Consider the following 23,732-nt stretch of genomic DNA (forward strand, 5'->3'; position numbering starts at 1 on the left):
ACCGTTCTTCTTCTTTTAAAAATTTTGAATAACATTTGTTTAATTTAATTGAGTTCGGGACACAGAGTGGAAACCATCCCCTTGGCCCATCGAGTCTGTGCTGACCATCAATCACCCATTCACACTAGTTCTATGTTATCCCACATTCGCATCCATTCCCTGCACAGTAGGGGCAATTTACAGAAGCCAATTAATCTACAAACCCGCGTGTCTTTGAAATGTGGAAGAAAACTGGAGCACCCGGAGAAATCCCACGCGGTCACAGGGAGAACATACAAACTCCATACAGACAGCACCCGAGGTCAGGATGGAACCCGGGTCTTTAGCGCTGTGAGGCAGCAGTTCTACCGCAGTGCTATTGTGCCGCCCCCATAATGAAGTTAAATTCTCCAACTTCATATAACATGATCCTTTGTCCTGTTTGTATCAGGACTGGCCATTTGCGCTAACTATTTCAGTAGGTTTCTCCATATGCAGGCCTGCTCAGCATGTCCGAGCAGGACAGAGGATACAACATCACCCAGGACTTCACAACATTAGCAACACATTACCCAGACAAAGGGGCTTATCTGCCCATTCAGTGCCTGTCTATCATCCCTCCCTATGAATGACATTGCCTTTGTTCCACTTGCTATTACCCTCCCCCATCTTTTCCACTGCCTGGACTAACTTGCACTGTGTCTCCTGCACGAAACACAAAGTGCTGGAGTAACTCAGCGGGTCAGGCAGCGTCTCTGAGTCACTCCAGCATTTTGTGCTTTTTTAAATTCCAACCAGCATCTGCATTTCCTTGTGGTTAGTGACAGGTGGATACACGTGAGGTGGGGGGAGGGGGGTCAGACTTGATTAGCAGATGGGTGGAGTAAGAGACAAAGGCTGGAGGTGAAAAGGAAACAAGAAGTTGTCAGATAAGGAGAGGAGAAGAGTAAAATGTAAAGCAAGATGGAGGGATATGGGTGGAAAGTGATGGGGATAGTTGAGGACATGGGTGTGCACTGAGGTGGGGACACAGGAAAGAGGTAGGGGGAAGGGAGGGTTCTACTTAAAATTGAAGAATTCAACATTCATATTGTGGAGTTGTAAACTACCCAAGTGGTATATGTTCATAAGTTATAGGAGCAGAATTAGGCCATTCGGCTCATCAAGTCTACTCCGCCATTCAACCATGGCCGATCAACCTCTGACTAAAGAAATTCCTCCTCAACTTCTTTCCAAAGGTACAACCCTTTATTTTGAGGCTACGGCCTCTGATCCTAGACTCTCCCACTAGTGGAAATATCCTCTCCACATCCACTCTATCCAGGCCTTTCACATGAGGTGCTGTTTCTCCAGTTTGTGTGCTGACTCTTTCTTAGTTGTGATAAAGTCTTCAGCCATAAACCTTGACTAGTTTCCCTTTCACAGAGAAACGTGAAGTTTCGACCCGAAACGTCACCATTCCTTCTCTCCCAAGATGCTGCCTGACCCGCTGAGTTATTCCAGCATTTTGTGTCTACCTTCTCTTTCACAGATACTGATTGTCTGTCTGATCTTTATTTCCCTGCCAAAATCGATAATTGCACATTTTTCCCATTAAACTATCAGGAAAGGACAATGGGGAGCCAATGGAGGACGGAAGACCTGCAGATGTGAAATATTGAACAGCGTTTAGCTCAGGACTCTTCTTATAACCCCTTTTCGTTCTTTGTTATTGGTTTAGTTTAGTTTAGAGACGCAGCATGGAAACAGGCCCTTCGGCCCACTGAGTCCACACTGACCATCGATCACCAGTTCGCACCAGTTCAATGTTACCACTTTCTCTTTCACTCCCTACGCACTAGGGGCAATTTACAGAGGCCAATTAACCTACAGACTCGCACGTCTTTGGGATAGTTTAATCTGTGGAAAGGTCCCCGACCCAAAACATCAAGTGTCCATTTCCTTCCACAGAATTTGCCTGAGCTGTTGAGATCCTCCAGGGAACCATTTGGACTATTTTGCAGCTTTTAGATTATCGTCATCGTGCTCTACAAGCTTTTGTTTGACGTAGTTGCCTTGAGGCCAGAGCATATCGATAGCTTTCCAGGTCAACAAATTCCTTTCTTATTTTTAAGTATTCATTTTTGTTGGTGCTCTCTTATTCACTCTCAGTTCCCGAGGCACTGCTGTGAGATCTGGATAATAGCCAGACTTCACTGTTGTGGTAAATAATATTTATGCTGCAGAGTGGCTGGCAATGACAATTCTAGTGAGAGTCGACTCACATTTGCTGGGTATGGAATGGAACAATGAAACTCTTACTTGCTGCAGCTTCACAGGAACAATAATCAATAGAATTAAAAGAGTCGTAGAATCATACAGCACGGAAACATGCCTTTCGGCCCATGCCAACCAAAATGCCCCATTTACACTCTTCCCACCTGCCCATGTTTGGCCCATATCCCTCCAAACCTTTCCTATTCATACAACTGTCCAAATGTCAGCACCTGTACTTTGTGCTAGCGAAGGTGGGAACAGGGAGATAGGGGATCTGGATGTGTGGCTGAGGAGTTGGTGCAGGGGGCAGGGATTTAGATTTCTAGATCACTGGGATCTCTTCTGGGGCAGGGGTGACCTGTACAAAAGGGACGGGTTGCACCTTAATTGGAGAGGGACCGACATTCTGGCAGGCGGGTTTGCTAGTGCTACATGGGCGGGTTTAAACTAAACAGTGGGAAGGTGGAGTCAACAACATGGAAGCGTATGCGAGCAGCTAACGGGAGAGTGTAGGAAAGGTCACGTTTAAACTAACAGGGCATGGGGATGGGAACCAATGCGAGGGGACAGAGGGACATAAAAGGAGGACGGAAGCAAAAGGTAGAAGGGAGATGAGAAAAACTAACCTGAAAGCTTTGTGCCTTAATGTGATGAACATTCGTAATAAGATGGATGAATTGAATGTGCAGTTACTAGTTAAGGAATATGACATCGTTGGAATTACGGAGACATGGCTCCAGGGTGACCAAGGCTGGGAGCTAAACATGCAGGGGTATTCGTTATTCAGGAAAGATAGACAGAAAGGAAGAGGAGGTGGGGTGGCATTGCTGGTTAAAGAGGAGATTAATGCAATAGCAAGGAGAGACATTAGCTTGGATGCTGTAGAATCGGTATGGGTAGAACTGCAAAATAGACAAGGCCAGAAAACGCTTGTTGGAGTTGTATACAGACCACCAAACAGCAGTAGGGAGGTTGGGGATAGCATCAAGCAGGAAATTAGGGATGCGTGTAGCAATGGTACAGCAGTTATCATGGGTAACTTTAATCTACATATAGATTGGGCCAACCAAATTGGTAACAACGCTGAGGAGGAAGAAAGTTTTTCACAAAACTTAACCGAACATAACACGAGTGTTAGCCAATGAGTTTCAGGAAATACTCGGAAACTGTGTGAGACTTAGGATAAAATGTACAAACTACAGTATGAATTGCAGAAAACAAGGCATATAAAGATCAAAGGCTTGTACATCACAGAAACAGGCCCTGCGGCCCACAATGTATGCTTTAAAAAAACAATCATTACAGCAAAGTCTCCAGCTAAAAGTCTCCGTAGATTTAGGTTCAGATTTAGGTTTATTACTGTCACCTATTCTGAGGTACAGTGAAAAGCTTTGTCCAAACAGATCAGATATACCACATGTAGCTAGAATTAATTCAAGCTCAAGTACAATACATAGAGCAAATGGGAAGGCACAGAGTGCAGAATATACTCAGCATTGTAGAGCATTGTAGTTCCTTAGGCAATGTCCAATGCCCTCAATGGGGTGAATTGAACAGCCTTGTGGTTTATGGAAGGACTGTCAAAGTTTAGTGAGTGGAGGAGAGTTATGCATTATATGTGCAAAAATAATCCCCAAACCATACAGCAGAGCAGGTCACCCAACCATCTCCATTCACACCATGACACATGGTCCCTCTAAACATAGCCTTCACAGAAACAATGCACTGTGACTTCTTTGTACTTCCCAGAATGGCCAGTAAGTATCAAGAAATGAAAAAGTACAAGATACACCAAGTGAACAAGCAAATAACTAACAATATATACTTTAAAGGAAATGTTAAACACAAGTAAAAAATGGTGTGGACATTTAGTATTTGCTAGTTTTGATTTCACCCTGTAGTCTATACTTGTTCACCAGAAATTTTGTTGGGAAAGAGATTGAGTGCAAGGATGCAGTTGTCCACGATCAACTCGATTAGTTTGAGATTTGCTTCCTATAATCGCATTCATAGAAGTGGTTTGGTTTAGAGATACAACATTGAAACATGCCCTTCAGCCCACCGAGTCTGTGCCGACCAACAATCATCTACACACCAGTTCTGTCCGACACACGAGGGACAATTCACTGAGGCCAATTAAGCTACAACTCCGTACATCTTTGGAATGTGGGAGGAAACAGGACCACCTGGAGAAAACTCAGATGGTCACAGGGAGAACATGCAAACTCCGTACAGACAGCACCTGTAGCCAGGATTCAACTCGGGTCTCTGGTGCTGTAAGGCAGCAGCTCTACTGATGCACCACAGTGCAGTGGTTGATGAGTCTTTTTGATTCCCTGTACTTCTGCAAGGGAAATGCTGATATTATGCAGGGAAGACGTTTGTTTCCGTAAACCTAATGAGAAGAACAAGGATGGAAGCAATGCGTTGTGTTTGTCTCATGACACTCAAGGAAGTAGCTGGCCTCATTGCACTCTTACATTCTGATATAGAGACAAAGAGCACAGTGGCGCAGCGATAGAGATGTCACCTTACAACGGTGGTCTCAATGGTTTCTTTATTGTCACGTGTACCAGATACTGTGAAATACATTTTTTGCATACAGCTCAGCAAGACTATCCTGTACATAAGCACAATCGTCCCGGTTAGTACAAAATTCACAGAACGGCCCACTGAGTGCAGATGGAAGAGGCGCTATTTTTGGCACCAGTTTACTGTCCCAGCTACAGATGGCCACGAAGGCCTGTTGCAACCATCGCCTCCATTCCAGTCGTTCCGCAATCCATTGTCCCTCTCCACGCCCGGCCCTCTACAGCCCTCGTTCCCCGGGGGATGTCTCCCGCAGCCAACCTCGAGGGTGCGAAAGGTAAGACCACCGTCCCCCGGTTCTTCTCACAGCACCCCTTAGCCAGCGTCCGCCGCTGTTGCCGATTCCCTCCACCTTTTCACCGATTCCTGATCCATGGGGCAAGCAGGGGCCGGGCAGGGTCGTGATCCCTCTCCGAGTGAGCAGGGCCTGCGGTTGGAATGCAACCGTGGCTCGCCAGGCCACTGGGCCAAGCCCCAGCCTGCTGCAGGGCCTCCAGCCGCCCTGTCCACCATCAAGGCCCTGCACTACTTCCCGCAACCTGTAGGCTTACTGGCACTTTGTCCGACTCCCACCTTGCCGGTTCACCTGGGTTTTCTCCAGGTGCTTCAGTTTCCACATTCCAAACGCGTGCAAGTTTGTCAGTTAATTGGCTTCTGTAAATTGTCCTAATGGTTAAGATCGGAAAATGGGATAACATTGAACCAGCATACGGGTGATCGCAGGCCGGCCTGGACTCGGTGGGCCGAAAGGCCTGTTTCCATACTGAAACTCGAAACTTGGCATCATGTTTGGCACAGAAATTGTGGCCTGAAAGCTTGTTCCTGTGCTGTAGTTCTGTACATCTTTCTAAACTCCAGAGATGACCAGACAGTTTTTGGCTTAATCTCCCTTCATCGGACCACTTCCCACCACCAGACTTAGTCTGGTGGATCTTTATTGCAGAAGATTAGCCTTGTTTGTATTTAATGAGGAACCCAATGAACATTCTTAGCTTTAGTTCCTTTTGACCTATTATTTGACCTCATTTTCAACCCCTTATTTAATTTCCATGCACGTTGTGGAACATTCCTGTCCAGCCACCACCCGGAAAAGACAATGTTCTGATAAAACTGAGTAGAAAAGGATTTTTTTTTTCAATTACCCCGCTCATTATTTGGACATAATCCTTGATTATCTTCTTTGTTACTAATTCACCACGCAGCAGAAACATCTCTTCAGTGTTAACCTTCCCAAAGAGAAACAGAATTAACGTTTCTGGAGGAAGGACCCTCCATGCGAACAAATTAATTTCCTGTTTTTTAAAAAATTTCAGATTTCCAGCATCCACGTGTTTTTAATTTTTTGTTTCGTTCGTTTCTTTCTTCCGAGGTACAGGCACGGAAACAGGCCCTTCGGCCCACCGAGTCCGTGCGATCGGCCTATGCACTAGCACTATCCTACACACTAGGGCCAATTAACCTACGGCCCTTTGGAGTGTGGGAGGAAAGAGGAGCATCCTGGAGAAAACGCAAGCGAAAAAAACTGTGGAACTGGTAAAACGACTAGGGAGGAGGAAGGGGGCAAAGAGGGAAGGGGAGGGAAAGACAAGGGACCTAGCAAGCAACACCCTGCCTGAGATCATTTGTGGCTGGCCATGATTGGTCCTGGTCTTTTTTCGTCTCCAGTTCTTCATCCATTCATTCATTCATTCATTCATTCATTCATTCATTCATTCATTCATTCATTCATTCATTCATTCATTCATTCATTCATTCATTCATCACCTCCTCCCACTCCACCCTCTACTTTCAGTCTGAAGAAGGGTCCCGACCTGAAACGTCATTCATCCTTTTTCTCCAGAGATGCTGCCTGACCCGCTGGGTTACACCAGCACTTTGTGTCTATCTTTGGTATAAACCAGCATCGGCAGTGCTTTCACAAGTGGGAGAGTCACAAATGGAGCAAAGTAAGGTGGAAGTCATTTAAGACTGAGGTACACAGAAATTTCCGCTGTTAAAAGCTAGCGAATTTCTGGAATTCTCTCCTCCTGATTGTGGTGGAAACCTGATCATTAGATGTATTTAAGATGGAGATATATAAATATTTGAAAGATTGAGGAATTGAGGTTATGGGGAACTGGTACAGAAGAGGAGCTGGGACCAGCATAGATAAGCCATGTTCACATTGAATGGGTTGAAGGGGCCAAGTGACCTTCTTTTTTTTTATGGTCTTGTAAATATCTCTAATGGGTTTGGAGCAAATTGGGCGGCATGGTGCTGTAAAGGTACAGTTGCTGACTTACAGCGCCAGAGACCGGGATTCGATCCTTTCTATGGGTGCTGTCTGTACGGAGTTTGTACCTTCTCCCCGTGCCCGCCTGGGCTTTCCCCAGCAGCTCCAATTTCCACCCACACTCCAAAGACGTAGAAGTTTGTGGATTAATTGGCTTTGATAAAGATTGTAAATTGTTCCCAGTGTGCAGGATAGTGCTGGTGTACAGGGATCGCTGGTTGGCAAGGACTTGGTAAGCCGAAGGGCATGTTGCCACTCTGTATCTCTAAACTAAACTAAGCTAAAGAGGTGACATTTTTGATTATGGGACATTACTCAAATATAAAAACTAGAATAGATTAATTCATTTAAAAAAAGCATATTTTCTTAAAAAGTAATGCTAGACCACTTTGTTGGTTGTTCAGTGGTTTCTTTATTATCACGCGTACCCAGGTATACTGAAATACTTTTTATGCATACTATTAGCAAGACTATCACCACACATAACATGCACAGTGCCCTGATTAGATCAGAATGTACAGAAAAGCCCAATGCACCTGTATGCAAGAGGCGCCATTTTACAGTCTTTACCTGTTTTTAAGGACTTTTGTCTATGCAAACTCTAATTAGCCACCCTACCCTGCATCTTCTCCAGTGCCTTTCCATAACTTAACCAATCATTATGCTTTTAAGGGCATCCTACATAAAGATGAAACGTATGACCCGAAGGTGAAATGAACTGAAGTGGGAGGAGGTTCCTATAGTCTAAAGGGCCAGATAGGTCAAGTGTCTTGCTACTCTGAGGTAATTCCTTTTTGGATATCACCACAGAATCCAATTCCAGCTCACTTCAAACAATGCATTCAGACCATCATAATTCTCTGTATTTTAAAATAAAAGCTTTTTCCTATTTCGTTCTCCTCTGACATTAAATTTCGTTTCCCGACTAGAAACAAATCCTCCTTATTTACTCAATGAATACCCAATTATGCCCAGGAGAGAAGGGGACAGGATTAAGCCGTTGCCCTTCCTTCTAAATGCTTTAAAATTGCGCAACATTAATTTGACTCCAAAATAATAATAGTGCAGTTTTTTTGCTTAATTTTACATGAAAGATCGTTCATGCTCAATTGCAAACTTATTTGAGGGGCGTTTGATTCCCTTTTTTGGAGTTAGAGGGGCCTCGGAAACAAATTCCAATTAACCCAGTTCATTAACGTCACCCATTCCCTCTCTCCAGAGATGCTGCCCGTCCTGCTGACTTACTCCAGCAGTGCGTCTGTCTACGGGAATTATGAATGAGTCTTGACAGGCGCGTTGATTGACAGTTGCCCGCCCGGGACGAGCGACGTGGGGAAGGAGCGTGCTCGTGCCCGCGGGGTGGGGGTGGGGTGCGCGTGCTCGTGCACGCGGGGTGGGGAGCGCGCACCCGCGGGGGGACGTGGTCTGACTGAAGCAAGCGCAAGCGCATGCGCGGGGGACGGAACTGAGGAGCGAGAGAAAGCGGAGCCGCGATGTGCACATGCGCAGTGTCGGGGAGGTTGGGCGGGAGGGGGAGGAGAGAGAAGCCAGAGTTACGCCAGAGCCGCGCAGGCGCAGTGTCAGGAATAGAGAGCGAGAATCAGATCGGCGGCATGCGCAGTGACGTGAGGGATTGAGGGGGATGGGCAGGAGAAAGAGCGGAGCTGCGCAGGCGCGCTGTCGGGGAGAGGCGGGGCCTGGGCGCGCTCCCCGTGTTGTTATAGCCAGCCAATCGGCACGCTGCCCTTCCTTTAGCGCCATCGGAGAGCAGCTCGCGCCGCAGGAGCCGTGCGACCGGTAAGCGGTGGCCCGACAGCCCGGGGCCTGCAGCCCACCCGCCCGCCACAACCCGAGGGCAACGGGGTGCGGGGAGGGGGTGAGGACCAGTCCCCGAGACGGGGGGATGGGGAGTGGAGAGGGGGCGGTGTGAAAGACCCTGGAGGGGGTTGGGTGGGATGAGAGGGGGGGGGGAAGATTGTGAGGTAAAGCAGGCCGCAGGCTCCCCTCACCCCCTCCCCGACCACCGCTCGCTGCACGCGTGTGATCCGCGAGGGAGGGAGCCCAGCAGCCGTGGGGGGAGGGGGGGGGCAGGCCACTGGAATGCCCCAACCCCCAGGCCTCGAGTACCCGCTTGTGTCGCACTTACCTCCATCGCGACGAGGGGCGGAGGGTACCCCGTCTTCCCCCTCCCTTACCGGTGCCCCCCTCTATATCTTCCCCCAGCAGCACGTGGTGGTGCTCCCGCTGCTGGGGTCCGGGGGTTTACAGGAGGGAGAGGTGACACATGAGGCAGGCGAGGCGGCTGCTGCTTCCCTTTTGTTCTGCTTGTACTGCCGAGGTGACCGGCCCCCTCTGGACATCTCAACCGCGTCTTGTTAATCTTCAAACCAAAGCAAGTTCCCGTCTCCCTTTCCCCACAGCCTCCCCATTATTCCTGAGGAACGCTTCCCACACTGGCTGCAGTCATTTATTTGCAGCAACCCCTGCTGTGTGAGACAGTCTCGTTATACCTCGAGCATGACCATCATCCTGTCATCTGCATCCTCTGTAACATCTCGCCTTGCCCAGTCAGAGCGCCCTAGGCGCTGGTTTCCATTCACCTGCCATTGAGCCCACAAGTCTGATGGGTGAGAATTAATAGCCTGGTTGATGTTTGCTTCATTTTTGTCACGGTGGGCTTTCAAATCTGGTTTTTGTTTCACGCTAAAAGGACACAAAGTGTTGGAGTAACTCAGCGGGTCAAGCAGCATCTCTAGGATAACCCACTGAAATTATCCATGTTCTTCAGAGATGCTGCCTGACTCGCTGAGTTACTCCTTTACTACTTGAGTGTCCTTTTATGTAAACCAGCATCTGCAGTTCCTTATTTCCCTACTTTCTGAAGCATTTGGATCCATGTGATGAAAAGTGTGGTTTTTATCATCTATTTTTTTAAGCAATAATTGGAATGTAAGAAAAAGAACTAGAGGCTGGTTCGCAAAATAATACGCAAAGTGTTGGAATAGCTCAGTGGGTCAGGCTGCACCTCTGGAAAACATGATAGGCACCGATTTTGGTCTGGACCCTTCTTCAGACTGATTGTAGGGGAGGGGGAGAAGGAGAAGAAAACTGGAAGAGAGCAATGAAAAATGTTTTAAAAAAATACAGTGCTGGAGTCAGTCAACAGGTCAGGGAGAATCTCTGCATGTCATGGATGGATAAGTGTTTTTGGATGGGCCCCTAGATGACTGATTATGGTGGGAATGTTTAAAAAAAAGTGTTCAAGATATTCTTTTAAAACCTTTTCTAATTTGTAGTTTGGTACAATGAGCACTAAACTGGTCAAATTTACCCTTAATTTATTTAGTTTTTAATGGATACTTGTGACATCTCTTTGCCAATCTTAAACAAAACCTTCCATGATGCAAGTTGGTTAAGCTTTTAGCAAGTCAGAATTTCACAAATCCCCAGGGCCTGATGGTCTGCATCCCAGGGTACTTAAGGAGGTGGGTCTAGAAATTGTGGACGCATTGGTGATCATTTTCCAATGTTCTATAGATTCAGGATCAGTTCCTGTGGATTGGAGGGTGGCTAATGTTGTCCCATTTTTAAGAAAGGAGGTAGTGAGAAAATGGGAAATTATAGACCAGTTAGTCTGACATCAGTGGTGGGGTAGATGCTGGAGTCTATGTAACTAGGAAAATTGACAGGATAGAGCCGGTGGATGTGGTGTAGCTTGATTTTCAGAAGGCCTTCGACAAGGTCCCACATAGATTAGTGGGCAAAATTGGGGGTAGCACATGGTATTGGGGGTAGGGTACTCACATGGATAGAAAATTGGTTGGCAAACAGAAAGCAAAGAGTGGGGATAAATGGGTCCCTTTCAGAATGGCAGGCAGTGACTAGTGGGGTACTGCAAGGCTTGGTGCTGGGACCGCAGCTATTTACAATATACATTAATGACTTGGATGAAGGGATTAAAAGTACCATTAGCAAATTTGCAGGTGATACAAAGCTGGGTGGTAGTGTGAACTGTGAGGAAGATGCTATGAGGTTGCAGGGTGACTTGGACAGGTTGTGTGAGTGGACGGATGCACGGCAGATGCAGTTTAATGTGGATAAGTGTGAGGTTATCCACTTTGGTGGTAAGAATAGGAAGGCAGATTATTATCTGAATGGTGTCAAGTTAGGAAAAGGGGACGTACAATGAGATCTGGGTGTCCTAGTGCATCAGTCACTGAAAGGAAGCATGCAGGTACAGCAGGGAGTGAAGAAAGCCAATGGAATGTTGGCCTTCATAACAAGAGGAGTTGAGTATAGGAGCAAAGAGGTCCTTCTGCAGTTGTACATGGCCCTAGTGAGACTGCACCTGGAGTACTGTGTGCAGTTTTGGTCTCCAAATTTGAGGAAGGATATTCTTGCTATGGAGGGGGTACAGCATAGGTTTACTAGGTTAATTCCCCGGAATGGCGGGACTGTCCTATGTTGAAAGACTGGAGTGGCTAGGCTTGTATACACTGGAATTTTGAAGGATAAGTCGGGATCTTATCGAAACATATAAGATTATTAAGGGGTTGGACACGTTAGAGGCAGGAAACATGTTCCCAATGTTGGGGGAGTCCAGAACTAGGGGCCACAGTTTAAGAGTAAGGGGTAGGCTGTTTAGAACGGAGATGAGGAAAAACTTTTTCAGTCAGAGTTGTAAATCTGTGGAATTCTCTGCCTCAGAAGGCAGCAGAGGCCAATTCTCTGAATGCATTCAAGAGAGAGCTTGATAGAGCTCTTAAGGATAGCGGAGTCAGGGGGTATGGGGAGAAGGCAGGAACAGGGTACTGATTGAAAATGATCAGCCATGATCACATTGAATGGTGGTGCTGGCTTAAAGGGCCGAATGGCCTACTTCTGCACCTATTGTCTATTGGAATTGTACAGAAAATTCTTTTGTAGTTCCAGCCCAGTGACCTGAGTTTCATCCAGTGCATCAGTGCTGTTTGTGGAGTTTGCACATTCTTCTTTTGACTTGGTTCAGTCCTGTGGTTTTGATTTCTCCCACATCACAAAGAAGTGTTGGCTGGTTAATTAGCCACAGTAAATTGCCCTTAGTGTAATGAATCAGTTATAATTTGCTTTGGTTGGGGATAATGGATGGTTGATGTGAATGTCTCCAGAATGAAACGGTATGAGTGCGGGGTCAATGTAAATGGTGGGTGCTTAGTCAGCACAAACACAGTGGGCCAATGACACTGCCTCTGTGCTGTGCTCTCTTTAACACTTACAATAGGCGTTAAGATGAACATTTAAGGAAATGTTGCATGATAACAATCAATTATTTTGACCTTTTTCCTAAAAGTCAGCCGAACCGATAAAATTGTCTTCGTAAAATGTGCACAATTAATTTAGCAATATTTCTCTTGACTGGAAAAAGAATTCAAACGTTTAGCCCACAGAACTGGATCCTATTTGAATGAAAATAACAAAGTAGTTTTTCCCTCTGCCGTGGGTACTATAACTGGTATCCAAGATCAAAAATTTTTCTCAAGAACAATCATGTGAACTTGCACAGCTGACTCAAAGGGGTCAGATAAAATTAAATTTATGACTTGGAAAATTTAGCGTTGGAGTTATACAGCATAGAAGCAGGTTCTTTAGTCTGCTATATCTATACTGATTATCATCCCTGTGTACACTAATCCTATTTGGCTGCATTAATTCTATATTTGGGTATGTCTTGTTCATTCAAGAACATGTCCAGATGCCTTTTAATGTTACCTTTCTGTCTCCTCTACCACACCTCATTCAAAATACCAACTGCTGTGTGAAATATTTACCTTTTTAAACTTCCTCCCACTCACCTTAAATCTATGCCCCCCAGTTTTGAACACCCCTGCCATGGAAGCACACTGATCCAACTGCGCTTCTCAGAATTTTATATTCCTCTGTTGAGTCACCACTCGACTTCCTTAACTTCCAAGGAAAACACCAAGCCTATCCAATCTCTATTTACAACTCAACCCTCCAATTCAGGCAAGATCTTTTTGAATCTGCATCCTCTCTAGCTTAGTCGTGTCTTTCCTGTAGTTGGGTGACCAGGACTACACGCAATGTTCCTGGTGCAGCTAACCGATGTGTACAGCTTTTACACAATGTCCCAACTCTTGTATTCAGTGCTGTGGTCGATGAAGGCAAGCATTGTCACAACCAATATTGCACCCAGAAAAATGCATTTCCTGATTTCAAAATGGCTGGTTTGTGTTTAATTCAACGTCAACTGTATTTTTCACCTCTTGATAATTTTTGAATTGTCAACTTGAGTTTTTGTTCCATCTAGTTCGAAGTCAACTTTTAATGTTTTCTTTCCTTTTGGTCTTGGAAGATAGTTTTGGTCCCCCAGCACTATTAGGATCAAGCAGAATGTTTGTCAATTGACCCTCTGATTTCCTGTGGGCTATTTTTTGCTGATTGACTGGCATGTCCGACAGGGTTTTAACTTTCTAACACTTTTTGATGAAATTATTCTGCGAGTTTTAGGAGGAAAATAGTATGTGTACGAAGCTGTGGAATTTTACGACATTTCAAAATTTTGTCAGCGTTCATTATTGTGTCCACTAATATTTAATTGTTTGTCATATCTTTTTGTGTTATGTCCAATTTCTTATATGTTTAAAGCCCTGTAGGATCCTCGGCAATGCCAACTTCTTGAGTAATTAAGGAATCCATACTTTGATTGTTCTTGGCTACTGCGCTGCAATTTATTTCGGTTTGTGCTTTTAATGGAATGTATGTGCTAGTTCGACGACAACAAATGCAACTATGCTTTCTCTATATTCAAGTGATTAACTGGAGAAAAAACCTGTCCCTTTACCTCCCCCCTCGACTCCGCCCAAGGACCCAAACAGTCTTTCCAGGTGATACAGAGGTTCACCTGCACCTCCAACCTCATCAATTGTATCCGCTGTTCCAGATGTCAACTTCTCTACATCGGTGAGACCAAATGCAGGCTCGGCGATCGTTTCGCTCAACACCTTCCCTCAGTCCGCCTTAACCAACCTGATTGCCCAGTGGTTGAGCACTTCAACTCCCCCTCCCACTCCCAGTCTGACCTTTCTGTCATGGGCCTCCTCCAGTGTCATAGTGAGGCCTACCAAAGTGGAGGAACAGCACCTCATATTTCGCTTGGGCAGCTTGCAGCCCAGCGGTATGCACATTGATTTCTCTAACTTTTAGGTAGTTCCTCTGTCCTTCTCTTCCCCTCCCCCTTCCCAGTTCTCCCACTGTCTTCCTGTCTCCACCTATATCCTTTTATTGTCCCACCCCCCGGACATCAGTCTGAAGAAGGGTCTCGACCCGAAACGTCACCCATTCCTTTTCTCCAGAGATGCTGCCTGACCTGCTGAGTTACTCCAGCATTTTGTGATACCTTCAACTGGAGAAGAAAGATACCTTCAAGAACAAATTAGACTACCTTTGCAAGGAGTATTGTTAGTGTTCATTCTATAAATGTACGTTTAAAATGGAAGGCCAAATGGCGAGCCATATTTTGCCATTCTACTATTATGTAGAAACGTGTCACTGTTTGCGTTTGCCATTGATAAAAATATCAGTTTGTCATCCCTGCATCCTTATAAAGTCACCCAAAGCTGGTGTTTTAAACTATATAATAAAAGGTAGTTCAAATTTGTAATCTTTTGAATTACTCATTTTTAATTCCACCGAAGAGCTAGTATCTTGAGAAGAGGTAAAATTAGTGAGAAAGAAAAAAGTTGGGAAACTTGCAGTACTATTTGAGGTTAGTCTTCCTCGTTTGGAATGTCTATTGAGTTGTATTACATGAAGATTAAAGAGAAATAAATTGTTTCCAGATTGTACAATGTGTAGTCCTATGGGCACATTTGCAATATTGTGTTGTAACTTGATCTTAATGCTGAAAGAACTGTTGCTGGTTTTTGTGTTTTCTGCGTTACCCTGTCTTGAAGCTGATCTCCTGTTCCAGTTACTACTATTTTGTCATTTCTCTGAGGCAATTCCTTGGGGTCAAGAGTGACATCTAGGTTACGGGCAAATGTTTCGTCGTATGCACAAGTACTGTGAGGTACAGGGTTATAGACTCATCGAAGGTAGACCCAAAAGCTGGAGTAACTCAGCGGGTCAGGCAGCATCTCGGGAGAGAAGGAATGGGTGATGTTTCGGGTCGAGACCCTTCTTCAGACTGATGAGTTTTAGACTCATTCACAGGTGGGACAGGAGTTTCTTCTGGTTTGGGGAGTTGCCAGGTGCTCCTGCCAGTCATGCCAGATTCTGTGTGTTCAGTCAAATTAACTGGTTTCTTGTACAAATGCAAATAGAGCAGGTATCCATTTGCTTTTCCTGCCAGTGGATTTGGAAGATATGGCAGCAGTGACATTTGCAACACCATCTCCAATTCAATTATGTCTTTGAAGCAAACAAGAGGGCAGAGATCTAGTAGACCACAAGCTTAGTGCTGGCTTTGAGGCCTTGATCCTCAAATGGCAATGACTGCTGGTATACTGAATCTGATAAATTTCATCCATCGACTTGCTTGCTTTACAACAACTTCTGGGGAATAATGTGAGTTGGTGTCGTAGAACATTTCTAAAGCATATTTATCAGTAGTGATAACTTCTCCCATTATATTCCTGACCAATAATTACCAATATAAGGAACATAAATAATTTTGAACTTAACCCCTTGGATTCCTTTTGAAATGAATGCATTTTATTTTAATACTAACGATCCCCGTATTTTGTTGGTGCCATAGCAACTGTCATAGTCATATAGCACGTAAATGACCCTTTTGGACCAATTTGTCCATACTGACCAAGATGTTCTTTTTTATATTCATAACATTAGCCATGCTCTAATCGTCTGGTACCTCACCTATGGCTAAAAGTGATCTATGCCAGGATCAGCAATTTATTTCCCAGCTTCCTGTAAAGCTATGGGATAGACTTGGAAAAGTCTTGGGGATTTATCTACCATAATATATTTTAAGACTGCCAGCAGGTTGTATTTTGTGTTCATGGAGTTAGTAGGCGATTAAATCCATACAACTATTAAATCCATATGACAACAGCAGCTCTATGGAGGATACCACACTGCCTTATGGCTCTGCAGTTTTTACACAAAATAACAGATATCTTGCTATACGCAGCTGTGTGACCCTCAAGATCAGACAACTGAGTGGATACCAGCGCTGACCCAAATTGTACTGCTTGCTATTTGCGCCATTTCTAATGTCCTCCCCAAGATCGCTATCATCATGAGCCACACCTGCCTCGCCATTTAGTGATTTGGTAAAACAAAAGAATTTCAATACACATGGACTGTTTGTGGGAGTAGCAGCCAACGTCTGTGCTGCAGATATAAACCCTTATTCACGTTGAAGGAATTATGAAATGCACCCATTACAGGAAGGAAGTACTGTGACTGTTTGGAATAGAGGCACCTGGCTTTAACCTCATGACATAAAATAAGGGCAGCATTTAACATTGTAATGATTGGAAGAAATCAGTGAAAGCCCTCCATCTGTGGGGCAACTGTTACTCTGGTGGTAGTTACAATATGGCAAATGCAGGTTAAGCTTGCATATCTCATTTTGTGGTACTGGTGGGTGGGATTTGTTATTCCCCACAATCTTGATCTTGGTGGGATCCCGCATTTTCTTTGCTGTTGCCCATTTTAATGATGTCTCCATTTTTTCTAGCCACTCAGTTACTTCTCTATTGAGATGTCAGGGTCATTGGTGATTATTACAGCACGTTAGGGTTTGTTAATCTGAAATGTGAATCTTAAATTAACTAATACTTTGCTATATTATCTGACCTACATTCGGAGGGCCTAAGTCAGCTGCTTCATTGACTGCAACTGGTTGATTTTAAATAAATTAGCATCATTTTTCTGAGCACTTCCTGATTTTATAAAGATCAATCTATCTGAATTCCTGCAAAATAGATCCAATAGTTCTTCTAAATTTGAATCCCTACATGAGTGTTAAAAACGATCATCCACCTGAACTGATGATTAGAGGATTTATACATGAATTTGCACTGATCAAACAAACATCTGCTTCTGAGGTGCAAAAATGTGTGCCATTGAAGGATAGCAATTTGGTTGCCTGGTGGAAAGTTGGAACTTAATTTGAGAAAGAGCAAACTTCTGTTTTACTGTGTAATGATGGACATGTGTTTCTATTCCGATTTAATCTTTCACCCTTTACAGGACTTGTAGAATATCGTAGTAATTTTGAAAAGTCCTTTTGGTGTATTGGCCATTCTATTTAGAAGAAATCAGATAGCCAATCAGTGGTAGTAAGACAAATAGTCTGATGCATCTTTATTGGTATGTGGGAGAGGAGTGTCATCCAGAGACTTCAATTTCCATTCCTCAGTTTGCCAAGTGTATCTCTTACCTGAGAGAACAGCCATGACTTTAATAACATTCCAAGCTTGTTTTTTTTTTGGATGTGTGAAATATGGCAGGTTCACCTTTTCCACAAATGAACACAAAGTGCTGGAGTACTCAACAGGTCAGGCAGCATCTCTGGAGAGCATGGATAGTTGATGTTTCGGGGTTGAGATCATGCTTCAGACTGTTAAATCAGCATCTGCAGTTCCAGAGGTTCTAATATCCCAATCATATTTGTGAGAATTTTGAAATTGCACTTGAGTCACCTGCACATACTGCTCTAATATCATCCACCAAACTACCTTCTGTCTAAAAAAGTGGCCAAGTCAGCCAGTGCATGGAAATATTACCATATGCAGATTTCCCTCAAGTCCTGCACTGTCTTGATTTTGAAGTATCTCACTCTTCATTCTGGCATTCCCAACCATCCTCAGATGGACCAGCAGTTCAAGAAGATGGGTCATCACCATCACATTAAGGACAATTTGGGATGGGCAATAAATGCTGGCTTTATTCACTTATAGAAAAATGTTGAATGTAGACCCTTTCTTTTTGAGAATTTACAGTGGAAAGCTGACCTTTTAAAGTGGTGCAAGAAAAATAATAACATTTTGCATCTAATTGGGATGAGGATATAAAGTTTGGGGCACACTGGGGGTCGAAGCTGGGAAACTGCTGTAGATCTGTTTTTCTGCTCATATGTGATGCAAGACGAACTGTTCCAGGTAACAATATTGTTACGGTTTGTTTTTCTGCCAGGTGAGTTTGCAACAGGGTTTTGAGTCATGCTTTAGTAGTGAAGGTCTAGATATTTGAGGATGGATAGATACAAACTTGAAAATGTTAAGCATGAAATGTTTGGTTTCAGTAATAATTTTTTTTTTCGGATGAGAAGTGTGAAGATTTTTTGTCTTAAATTCAGCTCCAAGGATTACATCTTCAAGGGTTTATAATACAGTAGGCTCTGCTTGGTGCGTTAGAGGCTATCAGTGATGTGGAAACTGATCAACTTTCACCAGCATTCAAGGAGGGATTCTAGATACAACCTCTGAGGATCAGGAAAAAAATATTCAACAGTGCAAGCTTATTTATTTGTGCCCAAGGCTGATTAATGTGCCAGGTTTAATAAAATGAATGTTAAGGATGTGGTACTGTTTTGATGCATCATATGAATTAAGGTTAAAGATGGAAAAGTTTGGGTTACTCCACTGGCTCAGATGCGAAGTTAACTGTATAAGCAACAGTAAGTTAAAATTCTTAAACCATCTTATTTGGATGACCTTGAAAACAAATTCATCAGTTTGAAGAGTTTATTGTCCAATAGTTACCCAGCAGATCTCAGCATTGTGCAGAAAGTGTTGTAGGGATGGGATGGTGGTATGTAAAATTTTAGTTTCTTGGACAATCTTCAGATGGATTATGGAACTTGTTATTTAAGGTACCAGGAGAACTTGCTGGTAAACTAAATAACTTCAAACCTCTGATCCATCTGAACATTGCACAATCTGTTAGCCTGACCAGTGGGAAAACAGATTACTGATGAAACTCAACACTTTTGAGTGGTCATTTTTCAATAAATGTGGCTGAGGTCATGTAATTATTGACAAAAGTGAAATCTGTCATCAAACATGGGTAAGTTAGTACATTAACTGAATGAAAGAATCTTGGTCACAAATGATGAAATCTGATTTGAAATGGCAGCAATTGTTTGGGAGAGGGGAGGCGGCAGGAAGGGAGTGAAATATGAGGACTTCAGAGTTGCATAGAAACATAGATGTATAAAGTAGGTGCAGGAGGAGTAGGCCATTTGGCCCTTCGAGCCCACACCGCTATTCAATATGATCAAGGCTGATCATTCAAAGTCAGTACCCCGTTCCTGCTTTTTCCCCATATCCTTTGATTCCGTTAGCCCTAAGAGCTAAATCTAACTTTCTTGAAAACATCCAGTGAATTGGCCTCCATTGGCTTCTGTGGCAGAGAATTCCACAGATTCACAACTCTGGGTGAAAACGTTTTTCCTCATCTCAGTCCTAAATGGCCTACCCCTTATGAAACCTGGGATTCACTGGCCAGGGAAGATGAAAGTTCAATGTATATAGATTCCTTCTGCAATAACCCAGTTTCCATTCTCTGACCCCTGGGAACCTGCTTGGCCAAATGGGCAGATGATAGTGACATTAAAGTGCTGTGACATCAGGAATCAGCCATTCAGCACTCGAGTATATTCTAGTTTTGAATGACTATGTTTATGTAACTTTTGGCTAGTATGCAGTGAGTAGTGCAAACCCTAGGGAAGGATGTAAGGATTGTCTGTTGTATGACCCAGGCTCTGGTGCAGTGAAGCAGCAGCTCAATCTGCTGCTCCATCGTGCCGACCCTTTGTTTTTTGATTGCTTGGTAACCATAAAAGTTCGGGAGTATGTTGAGTATAGAAATACATTATTTTGAAAACCATGTTGAAATTTTCCTTTTCCTTTAGCAGGTACTTATCTTTGAAGATGGCAGACGTTGAAAAGTAAGTATCTAAATCACAGAAACCTCTTAAAATCTGTAAAGTGTCCTTTAACGTTTGGTATTTATCACATTTAATGGATAGTTTACGCCCTAGTGTTGCGCAGCAGCTGCGGCTCACCTGCAGTCCGTTTGTCTTTTTTTTTTTTTTTTTGTCTTAATAGTAAGTATTGGATGTGATGTAGTCTTTTTTTGTGGTTGTGTACAATGTGTGTGTGTGGGGGTGGGGGGGGGACTGTAAAAATTGTTTCTTCCGAACGGAGACGCAACCTTTTTTCTGGGTCGTGTCTCCGTTCACGCTGCGGCATACCATCGGCTGAAGACCTGGAGCTGGAGGCCTCCAGCTGGGACCACCTGGGGCACTGGTTTGCAGAACCCGCGGACTGTACTCGCCACCTGCGGAACTGGCTGTCTTCGGAGGCAGTGGTGGCGCTGCGACTGCGACTCGCCTTCGGAGGCTTTGGCCGCGGGCCCTGTGGACATCTGAAGCTCGCAGGTCCGTGGGTAGGGCCCGACTTCAGGAGCAGCGTCTTAGTCCGCCCCAAATCGCGAGGCTTGGGTCAGCCCGCTGCGGACCTTTCACTGTCCAGCGCGGCCTGGAATAGGCCACGGGATTTTCCACCGCCCGGCGGGGGCTTCAATGTCGGGAGCCCCGACCGCCCCAACGTGGCAATTTCGACTGCCTGACTGCGGAAGAAGATGGCAGGGAAGAGAGAAGACATTCTGGCCTTCCACCACAGTGAGGTGACTGCAGGAGACTCACTGTGATGGGTTTTTTGTTTTATATTGGTTTTTGTGATTGTGTGTTTTATTGCTTTCTTTTTTTTATTGCCTCTCATTGTTGACTGTAGGTAACGTACTTTCGTCCAAAACCATGTTTTTGGATGAAAATAAAGGTACTTTCTTCTTATACTTTTTATACTTTAAAAAAATGCAGAATTGAGAAAAACACAAAGAAGCAAAGATTGAATGCTATTTTATCGTAATTGTTTCAGCTTAAGTGAACTATGTAATTCTCAGGCGACTTATGTCCTTAAATATTTCAGATTTTTTTAACCAGAATATTTAAACTGTTGGATGGGTTGAAGAATGGGAACTTTATTTCAGTAAAAGTACCTGTGGAATAGTTTGGACCAGATTAATTGCAGGTCTTTTGTACACTGTCATGGAAGGTGGTACAAAATGATTTGGCATAGAAATTGTGTAATGAGCCTACTGTGCCTCGTTAAATGTAAGTAAAATTGACCAATATGTTTTGTAAGGACATATGGCTGAAGAGGCCTTTGGGCACCAAAAGGGTAGTCTGGGTGTGAAAGCAAAGGAAAGGGGTAAATTTCTTGGAATAATTTCCATGCTTTCACAATAGTCGTGCAGGATGCAACTTTGTAGATCACGAAGACCATTGTGAAATATTGGACGGAATGCAATAGTCAGTGGAAGTATTAAGGGGTTTGTCATCTTTGAAAGTGGATTCGTTGAAAGCAACAGAGGAAATTGTGTTTCCGGCTTTCTGTTCCTCCAAGTGATGTGTCTGTGAATGAATTACATTTTAATGGAAAGTACTCAAGTTCTTATTATTAAAATTAAATATTGAGTCTTGTTAAGACCAAGATGTCTTTGTGATGAATTGCCTGCATACATGAGATTTCAACCACGTTGTGCAACCAGGATGCAAGAAACCTCAGTTAAGGTGAGATTTTGGCCTGGTTTGCTGACGCTGGGATTCCGATAATCACATTGAACAGATCTCAGTTCTTGCACCCTAATTGGATGAGATATTATAACTGCAGGGAGATTGAGCAAACTGGCCACAATACCAAGTTTATGAAATGTAAAGTAATGCAGCTGTAATAGGGGATAGTTGGATACAAGGCAGACAGTGATGGGTCATGAAATGCATATTAGCATGGGTGGAACAAGTGTCTACAAGAGTGCCCTTCCAAACAGAAAGAGCAGACAAAGATGGTAATTAAAGCTAAATTGAAGGTCATTTATCTGAATGTGTGTAGCTTTGGTGGCTGACAGTGAATAAATTGCACAATTGAAATAAATAGTTACAATCTAATGGTCATTAGAGTTGTGGTGGAATTTGTTTGAGGTTTGGTATTAAATATTCCAGGAATCATTTGGAAGAAACTGGAAAAGGAAGAGGAATTACCTTGATATAAATGGTATAAATAAAGGTATAAAGATGGTATAAATAAAGATGGTTATAGCTTGGCAAATAAAGTAATATCTGTTTGAATGAAGCTAAGAAATAACAAGATGCAGGACATTAGTGGGGACTGTTTATTGTCTATAACAAAAGAGTAGTACAGTAATCACAGCAGAGTTTCCGATCCTGGTAATCAGAAAAACAAATGAGATAAAGGCATCTTCAAAGTTGACTTGGTGAAATCCTCCACTGATTTTTGAAAATCCATCTGTCATAGCAAAGAGCAAACTGAAAGTGATCCGAAGGAAGACATGGAAGATGTGGAAGATATTGAGGAAGAAGAAGCATCTGAAGATAGTAAAGGTATTTTTGTACAAGTTTTAATCTTAAATTTACTTAGCAGATGAACCAAATTTTATTTTGCCTTTTATCTTTGTGTGTCGTCTCCACTAGCCTTCCACTGGCATTGATCAGAGGTCTGCCTACTGCCAAAACTGGCTCTTGTTTTACTTTTTACTCAGTACAATCTCCATCTTTTTGTCCTTCTCAGTGTAATAGCTCCATTTTTAATTTTGAGATCATTTCTTGCTGAAGTATTGTGTTAACTTTTAAAGTTGAATGGTCCTGGAAGGTTCATCTTTTAGAGACATGGAGAGATACAGCATGGATACAGGCCATTTGGTCCACCAAGCATTCTTGCTACATATCAGCCATTCATTTACACTAATTCCACTCCTCCCTCACTTCCAACAGCCCTTCCAGGTGAGACTGAGATTTGCATGCTCCTTCTCCGACCTTGTTGCATTTGGTACCCTCGGTGGCTGCCTGTCTTTAAGTGAGCCAAAGCAGTCTAGCCAAGCACTAACGCTCTGTCTGCAGCGGCCACCTGCAGCTATTTTAAGCCATTTTAAATGCCCTTCCTATTCCTGTACTGACCTGTCTGTCGTCCTCCAGTGTAATGGTGAGATCAAATTCAAACCTCATAATCAGCCCTTTGTCTCCTCTTATCACCTTTCAGCCTCTGTCCCTATCTCCAACCTTCCCCACCTGTCCATATCCCCATCTCACCTGAATCCATCTCAGCGATTGTTTCGCTGAACACCTCCGCTCAGTTCACCTAAACCTACCTGATCTCCCGGTTGCTAAACACTTAACTCCCCCTTCCATTCCAACACTGACCTTTCTGTGCAGGAAGGAACTGCAGATGCTGGTATAAACCGAAGATAGACACAAAAAGTTGGATTAACTCAGTGAAACAAGCAGCGTGTCTGGAGAGAAGGAATGGGTGTCGTTTCGGATCGACCCTTCAGACCTTTCTGTCCTGTGCTTCCTCCATTGTCAGAGTGAGGCCCAGTGCAAATTGGAGAAACAGCGCCTCATATGTTGCATGGGTAGCTTACACCCCAGTGGTATGAATATTGACTTCTCTAGCTTCAAGTAACCCTTGCTTTTCCTCTCTATCTCTCCCCTTTCCCAGTTCTCTGACCAGTCTGACTGTCCCTGATTACATTTTATCTGTTTGCTTTGTTTTCACCTTCTCCTAGTTAACAATAATCTATTCTACACTTT

General features: G+C 43.8%; 1 protein-coding gene and 1 long non-coding RNA gene across 10 annotated transcripts in view; one reads left to right on the forward strand and one right to left on the reverse strand.

Moving 5' to 3' along the window:
- The window catches only part of LOC144603641 (uncharacterized), a 54,187-nt gene extending 44,678 nt beyond the window's left edge, over positions 1-9,509 (reverse strand). Inside the window, exon 1 of the long non-coding RNA XR_013548649.1 lies at positions 9,243-9,509. This is a non-coding gene — a long non-coding RNA (uncharacterized LOC144603641). The remainder of the gene's footprint in view (positions 1-9,242) is intronic.
- nap1l1 (nucleosome assembly protein 1-like 1) overlaps positions 8,774-23,732 on the forward strand; it is a 40,497-nt gene continuing 25,538 nt past the window's right edge. For 5 of the 9 annotated variants that reach the window (XM_078417184.1, XM_078417185.1, XM_078417181.1 and 2 more), the window contains exons 1-3: positions 8,774-8,893; positions 19,977-20,012; positions 22,441-22,526. In XM_078417184.1, the coding sequence (XP_078273310.1) occupies positions 19,996-20,012; positions 22,441-22,526 (103 nt within the window). In that variant the 5' untranslated portion in view covers positions 8,774-8,893; positions 19,977-19,995. Of the gene's footprint in view, positions 8,973-19,976; positions 20,013-22,440; positions 22,527-23,732 lie in introns of all 9 variants that reach the window. The other 4 variants (XM_078417186.1, XM_078417178.1, XM_078417177.1 and 1 more) reach the window with 4 other exon arrangements.

The sequence above is a fragment of the Rhinoraja longicauda genome, chromosome 20 (genome assembly GCF_053455715.1).
Source record: "Rhinoraja longicauda isolate Sanriku21f chromosome 20, sRhiLon1.1, whole genome shotgun sequence".
NCBI classification, from domain to species: domain Eukaryota; kingdom Metazoa; phylum Chordata; class Chondrichthyes; order Rajiformes; family Arhynchobatidae; genus Rhinoraja; species Rhinoraja longicauda.